The following is an 11,980-nucleotide window of genomic DNA, read 5'->3' as shown; positions in this document are numbered from 1 at the left end:
CCGTGCCAGAAATCAGAGACAATGGTGATGCAAAACGTCCGAACTCATTGGCTCGTCTCATATATGGGCCTGCAATCTTTGGATGCTGGGCGGACTTTTTGCTCACCTGCGAGAACCGACGAAACCCAAGTCACAGATATCTGATGATTATGAAAATTGCTGGTAACACAAAGTCCAAATTTTGGATTCAGCACCATATATTGGAGGGGAACGCCGAGTCTTTAGGCTATTCACTAACAAGAACCTTTCTCAGGTGCTCGATCCTGAAGGCCGCTATATTTTCCCAGTATGTATACGGATACCTTCCATGTAGTTGCTGGGGAACCCATGTGCTTGGAGACTTTGAGTACGTATTGGACTGAGAATGAGTGATGGCGAGAGTGAGACTGGAACTGGAACTGGACACCGCTGGAATCTAGCGCGATATCGAGAGCTCAATCTAGTGCCCGTCAACGTGCATGAGAAGATCCTGGTCACCCATGAGTGAGTGACAATTGATTGCTGATTGTGTCCCACTTGTTCGGTCCCAGCCGCTTGCCTGGGCCTTGTCACTCCATGCGAGACGGGATTTTACCCGGAGAGGATGAAAGACATCTCGATCGTCAATAGGGGAGGCGGCGAAGGCGCAGCTTTCCTTGGATGAGTTCTCAAGCTCTGGCTCCTACCTTGGGGACATGGAAAATCATGGTGGTTGAGTAGTAGCCATTGCGACTAAAACGGAAATGGCGCTGGCCAAGCTCGACTAGGGTCAAGATGGTGTGAGTGGTAAGTGGCTAAGACAGGGAAGGTGTGGGTACGATGCGACCTCTAGCCGAGCTGTGCCTGTGCGTTTTTCCCTTGTTGAGAGACGGGGAGAGTTTTGCAGCGAAGTCAATGGCGGATGCCACCAGGAGGATATTCTATTGGCCAGATAGCCCATCGACTTGCCCGAGATGGAGATTCTCATCGGTTACGGCTTGTGGGCACACTTCATGCCGGGGCCGAGTTCCAGTTCCAGTTCCATCGATTTCAGTGTTGTTTTCCAGTGTTTACGTCTACAGAGAGGCCCAAGGTACCTCCCCAGCCTAGCCAGCTACCCAACTGAGTCTGGAAGCACGGTCTTGTCTAAGGCGAGCAAGGTAATCAAACCGAGGCCAGTCGCAAGCGACGGCACCTGCCCAGACAAACCCAAAGCCAAGGAACACAGAAAGTTAGCCTGGTTAGCTACTATCCGCACCTACCTACCCAAACTCTGTTGCTGGTTGTTTCTTTCCTGTAGTTTAAAACCTACTCTCCGCCTCGTCTTTCTCCTCTCTTCCTTCCGCGTTCCGTTTGCATCAAAAGACCCTCTTGACCCAAAGCATAAGAAGGATTTCAACCTCAATTCTTCCACTTGCAATCAACTTGTCGCAAAACATCGATTCATCATCATTTCACTTATTCCATCGCCTTCATCACAATAATCGTTTCACAATAGATCCATAAACACTCTACCCAAACATTTTTCACGATGCGTTCATCTTTTGCCCTCCTCGCTATGGCCTTCTCGGCCGTCTCGGCCCAGACGACTGTCCAGAACTATAAGAGCTCCCTTGACATGACGATTGACCCCAACAGTGTAGATCTCGCTACCCGATGTACGTTCTGAAAATAGAAAACTTACCATTGTTCGCCGGCGTGCTAATATTTCACAGCTTCCTGGTGTGGTGCCCAGCAGAACACCTGTGATGCTCTTTGCAAGGACGACACAAACGAAAACAAATGTACCGAGGTATGTGGTACCGTTCAAATCACTTTCTCATTAGCTTGGGGGATGCTAACACTCCATCAAGAACGATCTCAAGTGGGAATGCACTTGCTCCTCTAACAGCTCGACCCCCGGCCTCCAGTACTACACCCAGACCATGCCTACCTTCATTTGCGAGGAGCTTTTCAGCCAGTGCATTTCGCAGAACACTGGCAGCCAGTCTGGTCAGAAGGAATGCACTTCCAAGATCGAAGACAAATGCGCCAAGCAGAGCCCCCCTAAGGACGTGGTTAGCGACGATGACGACGATACTTCCAGCACTGCTACCGACACTGCTACTACATCCGCCACTCGTGCCTCATCGGAAGCTACTGGCACTGCTGCGTCCGTGACATCGACGTCATCCGATGCTTTCGCTGCCCCTACCATGGTGCCGGCGGGCAGGGGTGCGGCCGCCGCTGTGGCTCTCGGCATGATGGCCTACCTGATCTAAGTGTAGGAGGTTTAAGCATGGGGTGCTGCATCAGCAGCAATATCCTGGCCCCCGTCACGTGCCACCCGTTGCCGATGAGTAGACGGCCAGAGCCTATCCTGTGCACCGTTCTTCACTTCTCTTGCCCATTTTATTTTACAGTACACCTTTTCGACGTGCAATGCGATACCTTTTGATGAGTATAAGACCCAACGATGTAGCTTTGTTAAAGCTTGGATGAGGTAATGACACGCTTCGGCGTACCGACGGACGGGTTGAAGGACCGGGGGTGCTGTGTGCCTTGCATAGGGACGACAGAGAGGTGCACTGGCGAGGGTGGCGGTTATTTGTTTATGCTTTATAATTCAATACGTTCATAGCAAGAGGCGAAAGGAGTAGGAAAACTCGATCACTTTGAACAAGACAAAGAAACAATGGCTTGACCTTGAGCTCTTTGATAACCGCTTGGACTATGGGTATTGCGTCAATCCTTTGTGTGATTGTACAATGAATTGCGGGGATGTTCTCTCGACTCGAGAGTGTGCTTCTTCGGAGCTGCCGAAGATGGCAACTGTATGTTTTGAACATGTCGCCTGGGTAGCATGCTAACGACTAATGGGCAGGGGCCGAAGTGTCTCAAGTCATGTATATATAAAGAGCCAATGTCATCCCCAGGTCGATCAGTCTCGAGCAGCCCAAGTGATCTGCTATCGAAAGTCGAAAGATTGAAGCATTATACATTTTGATAACTCTGGAATAATAGAGCAAGCTCTCTGTTGATCACGCAAACATAAAGACCATATTTCAACATGGGGAAGCAAAACATTACTACCAATACTGGGAATCAATTCCCTTCCAAGCAGAAAGGCAAGATGGAGCCTTGCAGTGCCAAAGAGACGGACCATAAGCACGAAGACAACTATATTCGGCCCCCACGCGTTAGCTTCGGATTCGAGCTAGAATTCCTGGTGGCTGTGAATCCAAGGGAAGTTGAAGCAGACGATAGCATCCCTGGCCTTGCACCAGCCACTGGCCACCATGATGGCGTAACAGCAGTTTTAGAATTGCTACGAGATCATGAATTCTGTGCAATGACGGTACAAGAGAATTCCGTCGCACATACAAGTGAAAGGAAGGAATATCCATGGATCGTCACGACAGACGGCTCAGTGTCAGAGCCTGGAACAGAGTGGAAGAACGAGGTTTATACGTGGGATGCGGTGGAGATAGCAAGCCCACCGATGTATGCCTGTGATGAAGCATACCAGCTCGTGTCAGTGGTTGTTAGGCTTTTGACTGATAACTTACGTGTCCGGGTCAACACTACGTGTGGTTTCCACGTTCATGTCCGCAATGGGCCCCATCAGATGGACATGCATGGATCGAGAAACTACGCGGCCCTCAAGTGGGCATCCGACCCGGTGCTATCTACTCTCCATTTCCCGGCGCGAAGTTTTGCTCGTTACTCCAAGTCTATCCGGCGCTTTACTGGTGTTGAGTTGAGTCGCAACATGACTGCAGATATGGCACGGCGAGAAGTCAATGGGCTGAATTTCATACCTCGATATATTTCACGGGCGAGGAAGCTCGGAGAGGATCCTATTGCTTCTAACGTGGCAATGATCGGACATATTCGCGAAGCCCACGAGAATGAAGACGATGGAATATTCCCGGAACCTGAGTGCGAAAGTGATGGTTCCGACTACGAGCGCGAAGACGGTAGACCTTTCGATCGGCCAAGGAAGGCCAAAGGAGTTCGACGAGAAGCTCCCGACATGTACCACGTCAGTAATTTCATCAGCGAGGGCAAGGCTAAACGTCTAGATGATGAATCTAACAGTACCCGCGGTGATCTACCTCCGCAGCTCGATTTTCCAGCCTCCCAGTCCATCACTTCTCGTAGGTCATCTCAAGGCATGCCTTTGCTAGACGAGCAACGAAAGAAAAGGAAGGCTGTGTCAAGGCAAGCGGAGATCCAATCAGCCGTTTATGAAACGGACTATGACGAAGGTGATGGCGATGATGACTTATTGAAAGCATCAAAGGTTGCTTGGAGAGGAGTCACCGAGCTTCTGGCCTGCGACGTGGGTGTACATCAGGTCGCACATCTCATGTGTAACAACATAACTGAAGAGAAATACTACAGTTACAAGTGGAAAGGCCAGTTGACATATGAGATAGCGCCCTTGGTGGGAAAGGAGACTCACGGCACTGTCGAGTCTCGGCTCGTAACCGGCAGCCTCGATGCTGAGTGGATCGTCACCTGGATCAAGATACAGTGTCGTATGCTCGAGTGGGCACGAGATGCTGACCCTTCACAGCTGATGCGTGTCATTGGCAAACTCTCCCAGGACGACGTATCTCGCGAGTGCACATACGACGTCTTGGACTTCCTTAGGGATCTCGGTATGTATACCGAGCTTAAGCACTGTCAGGAACGTCTGCTCAGAGCTGAGGAGGCATGGTTCGAGTGCACCATGCTGCAAGTACGTGGCTCATCTTACTCAGAATCGTCACCTAGTCTGGAGTCTTGGTCTGCAGGTCCCAACGAGGAGAACTCGGGAGACACCTGCAGACGACCTGATGATCCAGGAGAGACTTGGGATGAGACTTGTGACTCAGGAGAGACTCAAGGAACTCCTGTTCGAGACGGGGGAGATGGGTGGTTAGTCCCCTTAGATCCACATGCAGTCAGCAATTGGTTGGGAATTGAATTATAAGTATAGTTCAGCAGTAGTTAACTGGCTCTGCTATTGGATGGACATAATAGGCCAAGTTGCTTATGTGTTTTCTCTATTCCTCTTTGTAGATATAATAGTTGATAGGTCTAGCAATGTACCTACCCCGTGAGTTTCTATATTTATTCCGTTGGAATACAACATTACCAACCCATACTGCATCAAGTAAGCACTTTACATGGGAAGATTGAAGGAAGAGGTGATAGTTATCATATGTATAGAATGCACCTGAAGCTTCACTGTGGTTCCTGACTGTGAAAACAATTGCTCTGTCCTTTGGAGTTATCTACCCTAGGTACCTTGCATTAAGAATATGAATCAACCCTTGAAAGGAGTGGACTCACCGCCTCTTACTACTACTGTATCCAGCATTGACTCTTGAAACACAAGTATAAAGCTTGACGACATTTATTCATGGCGTTGCAGGTTTGTGGCTTGAACTACTCTCGGGAATAGCCTGGGGAAGGGGAGGAAGATCGTTTGTGCGTGGCTTGACGAGTCATTCATCACTAAACAAAACAAGCAATGATCAGTTGTACAAGGAATTATATGTAACAGGAATCAGATTAACGCCTCCGAATAATTGCGGGCTTCGAACAATCCTAGATCAAGTGGCGTCTAACGTACTGTAACACAATGTGACATGACACAATTTTCACTCTGATCTTTATAGAGAAGAAAGACCGTGGATGTGGGTGATATCAAGCGATGATTACCCTATACTCGGATTGAGCCCCATAGCCGAAGCATGAGTAAGAGTACGTGGTGCACATCGTTGGTGGCTTATGAGGCAAACAAAGATGTAATATAGTGACCCCAGAATTGGCATGGTCTGTTTTATGCAGCATGAAGTAGAATACAACCCTACACGGCGATAGCATTGTAATATCAAACAGTCAATATCGTGATGGATGTACAACCAACCATATGAAACACAAAAGGCTCAAGATGGGTGAGAACTAATCAGCCACACATGAGGTCATGGTAGTGTTGGGCTCGCAGCAGGCTGTCAGCAACGACATGGCATGACCTGACCTGGCAAAACTCGGCTGTCAATAGTCAGTCGTAAGAAAAAACAAAAGAGTGGCATTTACTGAAAGAAAACGGAACAAAACGAAACGAAACGCGAAGAGGATGAACTCGCATGACACGTTTCATGCGGCCAACTTTTGCGACCCTCACTTGTTAGGTTGTGTTCCAGGAACCGGCTCAGGAACGGCGATAGACCAACAGATTGCCTTCAAGCAGCTGTGGCCAACTTTTGAGGCCTTCTACCCTGCGTCAGCCCTAGAAGACGTCAAACGTATGGAAGCAAGAACCTTGACCACGGCCTTGGGATGCGAAATAACAGGACGATCAAGGTTTGTGCCATCCTACATACGATCTGCTGGCACCGCACACGGCTTGTTCATGGCTTCTGCAGCTGCTATTTGTCCAATGATCCCTGCATAATCACATAAGCCGGTGAACTGTCTGTCTTTTTTGTGCCTCGTGCCCGGCTGGGGCTGTTGAAGAGCCGCATCGTCTTGTAGCAGAGACTCGGTTAAGTAGGGCCGTAACGGTAAAGAAGCAGTGGTCCATAGAATGACAACTCTCAACTTCACGGTGGGTATATTGTTTTGTGTCTCTGCTGGATTGGACCGTGAGATGATACGTGAATGCGAGTCAGCCTTGAGTGCATTAGCTAAGTTAGGATGGAGATCAAAGTCTACCAACCCTTTTTGTGGCAAGGAGAAACGGGCCCCTTTCCACACAAGAGACAGACACCCGTGGAGGAGTTGACACCTGAACGGTCTGTCCTTGGTGTACTTGCGTGACCTCTTGACTGCAGTAGAGTTGCAAGTCTCGAGTTAGCCACCGTGAACGAAATATTGGTGGAGAACTGGCCAACAAACACACAAGCCAATGCAGTGCAGTCCACTCCGGTGCTTGCAGAGTTTGCATCTTGGAGAGAGCTCAACGATCGAAATGAAAGCCGTTATGATCCATTGAACAATGAGAAGCATCGAAATTCTCAGAAGCCTCCGAAAATATGTATAAACCACACATTCTTGACGGACTCATCTCATCACCTTGAGCAGGGATGATGCCTGCGACGAACCCTGCCAACTTAGTTTAGCTTGCCGCAGCCTCACAACCGTGCAAAAGCCAAGACCAGCCACAGCCATGGAATAGGCATTTGAATTCGTCTTTTTTATCTTTTGCAGAGACAGTACAGTACAGCAGCATACTCTGTACCGCCGGCAGTCTTTCTTTCTTTCTTGAACACACGACTCATGCCATGGTTTGTGTGTATCAAGATATGTTCGTTACATGCAAGACTACACACACACACACACACACACACACTTGAAATACGTTGTTGGCTTGCCAAGTATCATCTGCCACTGGGTCCGTTGCTCATTGAATCCGAGACTTCCGTGAGTATCAAGAGGATCGTCGGTCGAGGGCAGATTAGAAATCAGTGATTATCTGAAGGTTGATGAAGCGAAGGATCACCGTACATACATTAGTAAAAGCCGACCTGACCAAGAACCATCTCGTGTCTCGTCTGGACCCGTTCACGATGTAATCTCATGGTGGAGTAACCTAGCGTTTGAAACGGCGGGGGAGGAGAAACACACACACACAGGGTGGGTTTGCAATGACGCTGATGTGCTCTCGGCTGTGTATCGTCGGCTATATCCCTTGCCTGGTATTACTGTAATGGAGATGTATGTACGGAGTATGTAGGTGTGGTAGCATCAGCTGCAGGACCCTGGAAGATGCAGTCATGTATGTCCCTTGTATGTACATACAAACATATGTATATTCATACTAACATAGCATTAATTGAAGTCCGGCCATCGCTTTACCGTGGTTTGTTGCGTTATTTCCATGTCGTGAGATATGAAAGACAGGGAACACCAAGTTCAATATATACCCACGACAGCCGCTATGTATGTATAGCATAGATAATAAGGATGCCAAGGTCGTCGTCCAGTTATGTACCAACGGAACGAAGACGGACGGGGAGATGAGCTACCGAGATGACCCGTCTACCGTTCCATCCAATATATTCTGATGGGAATTGCAACCCTACATTTTGATATCAAATCCATCTGTCCACTCATAATGATTCTACTTGATGTTGAACTTGCGTACGGAGTACTAACTACATGGTAATCAAACTCACCCGCTCGATCCTGTCACGGGCTCAGCCTCGTGCCGCACGTGGACCAACGGAAAGATAAGATCGGGTGATTGCTGTCCCGAGGCCCTTGAGCTTTGTACTACTGCAAGTCATTTCCTGATGGTGTCGTCATGATATTAGAGGAAAGGGCCACGACGAATGGCACGACAAGGAGGCAGAGAGGCAGAAGATGCGGACTTTGTATTGAGAAATTCTTCCGGCCCCGCCCAAGTTGCGACAGAGGATAACACTAATAGGTGTCGAATCCGACCAACCAGCGGCCGACCCTGGACCTCAATCTTGAAGGTATGCCCATCTCTTAGAGACTTAGACTACCCCTCACAGACTTTGCCATGATCAGGAGCGCTCGTGCCTTGCAGCAGAACTGCGATCAGGTAGGTGAGAAAGGGCTGGGCGTGGCTGGCTCTTCAGCCCACTTCAGTTAAGGTGTGCTCTTCTGGCCTACCGATGGTCTCAGTCGCCCACCACCTTTTTTCTCCCATTTTTTTTTTTTTTTTTTTTTTTTTGTTTGGACGGGTTTACTGTACTCCGTACATACAATACAGGCCAATGCCCAGCTGAACGGCAGCAGAGAACCAACTCATGGTGGTAATGGTTCGGGGGATATGGGATGAGAGACTTGGCAGGAGCTCCGTAATCCATCAAAGCTGTATTACGGTGGTGATAGTCTCATCGAAACCTCAGTACGATATGCTTGCCTGTTCATTTTTACATAAGTAGTGTCCGCAGGTGGTTGTCAAGCTGACGAACGCGCTGAAGCAACTGGGGCTCGTCCTGCCTCTAGATCTATTTCTGAAGAAGCGGTGTATGCTGTAGGAGCTTTCAATGGAAAGAAGCTCACCAGCACCCCTCAGACCTGAACCAGGCGAACCCCTGTCTGTGCTCTCCACACTTTACATGGACATGGACAGGGGTCTAAAGGTGTAATGGTTCATCATAAAGCCCCCCCAAGCGTCCGATCTTGATACCGGCCAGCAAGTGAGTGGCATTGCTCAGCCTCTCAGGTCATGAGGCAACACACTCCGTAACAGCGACAGGTGTATTTGGTCGACAGTTGGGTGCAATGCACCTTCAAGGTTGCTTGACGTCGCTTTCGACTGACTGACTGACTCAATATGCAATTGATGCTCTCTCTGAGAATTGGATGGCAAGCAGTTGGCCAAAGCTTGGAGAATTGAGTTGCGGGAGAAAGCGAAGCCGATCAATTAATTAATTGCCCGGTGATAAGTCGGACTCGTCAAAAAAAGGTGTTGCGCTAGAGGGAAGAATCACCCTCTGAGACCGGCACCGGACAGAAGAGGGTTAGTCTCAGAGGATCACGGCCAGAGAGAAAGGGAGGGAAAGACTAACCACAAGATCTGACTGTGTGCCGTCCCGCTGATAGGCTCTTCCCGCCCGTTAATCACGGTATGGTTTCGCTTGGCTTCTCGGAGGCCACGGCTCACTCGGGTTAAGCGAACGCTTGGACTTCTGGCGGTTTGTTTCGTTTTCCTTTTCTGTTGTCTGGCTTTTGTGAGATATGCCATATGCAATACCATCGCGATCGCGATACTCATTCTATGCTCTGCATGTAAGACATAGATAACTGTGTCGTCACGAATGAGATGGATTGCGCCAAGTAAAGGGGCCCTGAATCATATGTCGAGTGAGTATATCAGTGGTGAACCCCAAACACCATTGTCCATTCACTGAGTCTCCTGTACGAGACGATAGAGCGGTCTGTATCAAGAAAATGTTCACTATCCAGCTAGCGCCTATGGTACCGACACAAGAAGCGGAGGTGGGCCAGGTCCAAGGTGGAGTTATCTACCTAGGTTGGAAGTTGTTTGTTCAGCTGCAGTAGTGGCGTGATCGGTCAGGAACCAGGAACAAGCAAAGTCAGGCACAGACAGGAACAGACTTGGAAACCTGCAAATTCTGGAAGAGCCTCAAAGCGAACATATGGCTATCTTTATGTGCCCGGAAAGCCTATTCCCTTCGTGTTGGCTTGTGTTGCTTTCTGACGAGCGTAACAAGATACTGATTTGCTATTACGGCTCAGGTTGAGTGCCGTGTTGGTTTTGTTTCAATGCCTTGCGATTGTTCACAACTGGACATGACAGAACTTGGCTTTTGAGGCGGTGACGGCCGGAACGTCAAAATGTCGAGAGTCTGAGCCTCGAAGTCTCAGGCCGTCTGATCAAGTTCGTGTCTCAATCGTTTAATCTGACCGTTGAATGCTAATTAGACTAGGTGATTAGATCTGTTGTGTGCGTTCAGCCCAATAATGCCGGATGACTTTAAGAGGTTTGGCCAGTGCTGGCGGCAAACGGATTCGACAGGGGCATGGAACTTTTCCACGTTGACAGCCAAACGGTGAAGATGATAGGCCCGTTTATTGCTCGATGCCTCACCAGCCAGCCTGCCTAAACAGGAGAGCTTGTGCCGGACAGGTCGATATCCGTTCAAGATGGTAACAATGGCTATAGTTCTAGGCCAAGGATGCTTGATGGGATTTCGTCGTGCATCCCGATTTGGCATCTTGTACGGTGGCAGGTCGGTCGAAGGGGTGATTACTGAAGCAACGACAAAATGCAACAGCGGCCTCGTCTTTCCATCAAGACTTGACTCTGCTCACTACATATATTATTGATGAGGATAACCAGGTGATAGTTTGTGGGTCGACGGCAAAGCAAAGATTGTCAGACAGCAGAATAAGAATAGACAGGCCGCATTATGAGCAATGCTAAACTTAGAGCAGGCGACTCTGTGTCTAGCCAGTAGGTAATGCAGTCTCTTGAACGCTCTGGGCGCATAGCTTGATGTCTCCGCAAGTGAAGAAAGGGTACTTGTCTGCTGCAGGCGTTTCAGCGCCATTGACCATTTTGGTTATATGTAGAGGCTTTGGTAGGCAGATAAATTCCCAATGATTTTTACACGGGTACTTCATGTTCCGTCCAAGTCCGATTTTTGATCGGCAGGGTGGCAGTTCGCCGGCCCGGTCGATTTGTCTCGGCTCACCTGAAGTGACTTGTCATGCCGAGTGAGCCAAGATAAGAACATTGTATGGTGACAATGATTGACCACGTATAATAAAAAATGGTTCGTGGAAGGAACGGCATAATTCTCTAGGGCACAGCAATTCAACAGCTACCGCCGACTTGACATGAAATAAGGCCGCACACATTCGTGAAGCTATTTTGCCGAGTCGCTATCACTCATATTGGTGCGATCGTAGAGGGCCGTGGAAGGAGATCATGGGGAGCCATGGAGTGCGAATAACCTGATTATCGCCCGTCCCCATTCTAGACCGCATTGCCGACAGGCAAGATGAGACGTGATGAAGTGAGACATGGGCTTCATGATGGCAGATGAAAGACAGCGAGCCTGATTTAATCTCAGCACATTCCAGCCGGGCCAGGCGAGGCCGCGGTTTCGAGGACATCGGCAACCTTGTAAGTAGCCATCTCCTCCCTTGCAGCCCAGGCCATCCTACCAGCGTGACCGCGCCATTGCTTTGTGTGATTAGAGCGAGTGGTGACATACCATCCATCGTTGATGCACTGTAGCGTCCCATTTCTGGAATCGTGGGTGAGGAATTGACCGAGGGGCCCGAGCCGTTTATTGTCTTTGCTTTTTTGTGCGCTCTGATGGTAGGTGTCTATTATGGACTGGCTTGACTGGTGAGTGGTGAGCTCTGCAAGCAACCGGTTTTGTCAAATCTCCCTTGCTGAAAGGCGCAGATGCATGTTCTGCTCAGCTCAGCTCAGCTGCATGCTTGTCTTAGACCCTTGGCAAGACTGGACTAGTCTGCGCTTGTGATGTTAGACGAAGAGAGAGGCGGGTTAATAATTATGTGAGGGGTTCAACGA

The 11,980-nt window shown here is 49.1% G+C and overlaps 3 protein-coding genes across 8 annotated transcripts; 2 read left to right on the top strand and 1 right to left on the bottom strand.

Moving 5' to 3' along the window:
* Nucleotides 1–1,489: 1,489 nt before the first annotated feature.
* On the top strand, nucleotides 1,490–2,219 carry FVEG_01306 (hypothetical protein; the record flags this gene model as incomplete). The annotated part of the gene is made up of 3 exons (XM_018888202.1): nucleotides 1,490–1,616; nucleotides 1,674–1,750; nucleotides 1,812–2,219. The coding sequence occupies 3 exons, from the start codon at nucleotides 1,490–1,492 to the stop codon at nucleotides 2,217–2,219; spliced, it is 612 nt and encodes a 203-aa protein (XP_018744061.1).
* A 788-nt stretch (nucleotides 2,220–3,007) lies between these two features.
* On the top strand, nucleotides 3,008–4,918 carry FVEG_01307 (hypothetical protein; the record flags this gene model as incomplete). Its single annotated transcript, XM_018888203.1, has 1 exon — nucleotides 3,008–4,918. The coding sequence occupies one exon, from the start codon at nucleotides 3,008–3,010 to the stop codon at nucleotides 4,916–4,918; it is 1,911 nt and encodes a 636-aa protein (XP_018744062.1).
* A 106-nt stretch (nucleotides 4,919–5,024) lies between these two features.
* On the bottom strand, nucleotides 5,025–11,587 carry FVEG_14806 (hypothetical protein). 6 transcript variants are annotated; one of them, XM_018903812.1, is made up of 4 exons: nucleotides 6,653–11,587; nucleotides 5,564–6,606; nucleotides 5,281–5,445; nucleotides 5,025–5,227 (listed from the first exon to the last, which is right to left on the bottom strand). In XM_018903812.1, exons 1-2 carry the CDS (start codon nucleotides 6,878–6,880, stop codon nucleotides 6,310–6,312), a joined length of 525 nt encoding a protein of 174 aa, XP_018744067.1. In that variant the 5' UTR covers nucleotides 6,881–11,587; the 3' UTR covers nucleotides 5,025–5,227; nucleotides 5,281–5,445; nucleotides 5,564–6,309. The 6 variants fall into 6 exon arrangements, with proteins under 6 accessions (XP_018744067.1, XP_018744064.1, XP_018744068.1 ...); XM_018903809.1 differs by having other exon boundaries at nucleotides 5,118–6,207; nucleotides 6,318–6,606; nucleotides 6,653–8,827; nucleotides 8,880–11,587; XM_018903813.1 differs by having other exon boundaries at nucleotides 5,118–5,445.
* Between the last annotated feature and the right edge of the window lie 393 nt (nucleotides 11,588–11,980).

Source organism: Fusarium verticillioides, chromosome 1 (genome assembly GCF_000149555.1).
Source record: "Fusarium verticillioides 7600 chromosome 1, whole genome shotgun sequence".
NCBI lineage: Eukaryota > Fungi > Ascomycota > Sordariomycetes > Hypocreales > Nectriaceae > Fusarium > Fusarium verticillioides.
Note: the sequence above shows the minus strand (reverse complement) of the source record. Positions and strands in the feature narration are given on the sequence as shown.

Excerpts from the sequence above, each read along its gene's own strand:
- FVEG_14806 (XM_018903808.1), bottom strand. The coding sequence starts at position 6,880 with ATGCAAACTCTGCAAGCACCGGAGTGGACTGCACTGCATTGGCTTGTG. Across the intron at positions 6,607-6,652 it reads TTCTCCTTGCCACAAAAAGG|GCTGACTCGCATTCACGTAT; the intron begins GTTGGTAGACTT and ends AATGCACTCAAG. Across the intron at positions 6,208-6,317 it reads GTGTGCGGTGCCAGCAGATC|AAGGCCTCAAAAGTTGGCCA; the intron begins GTATGTAGGATG and ends GACGCAGGGTAG.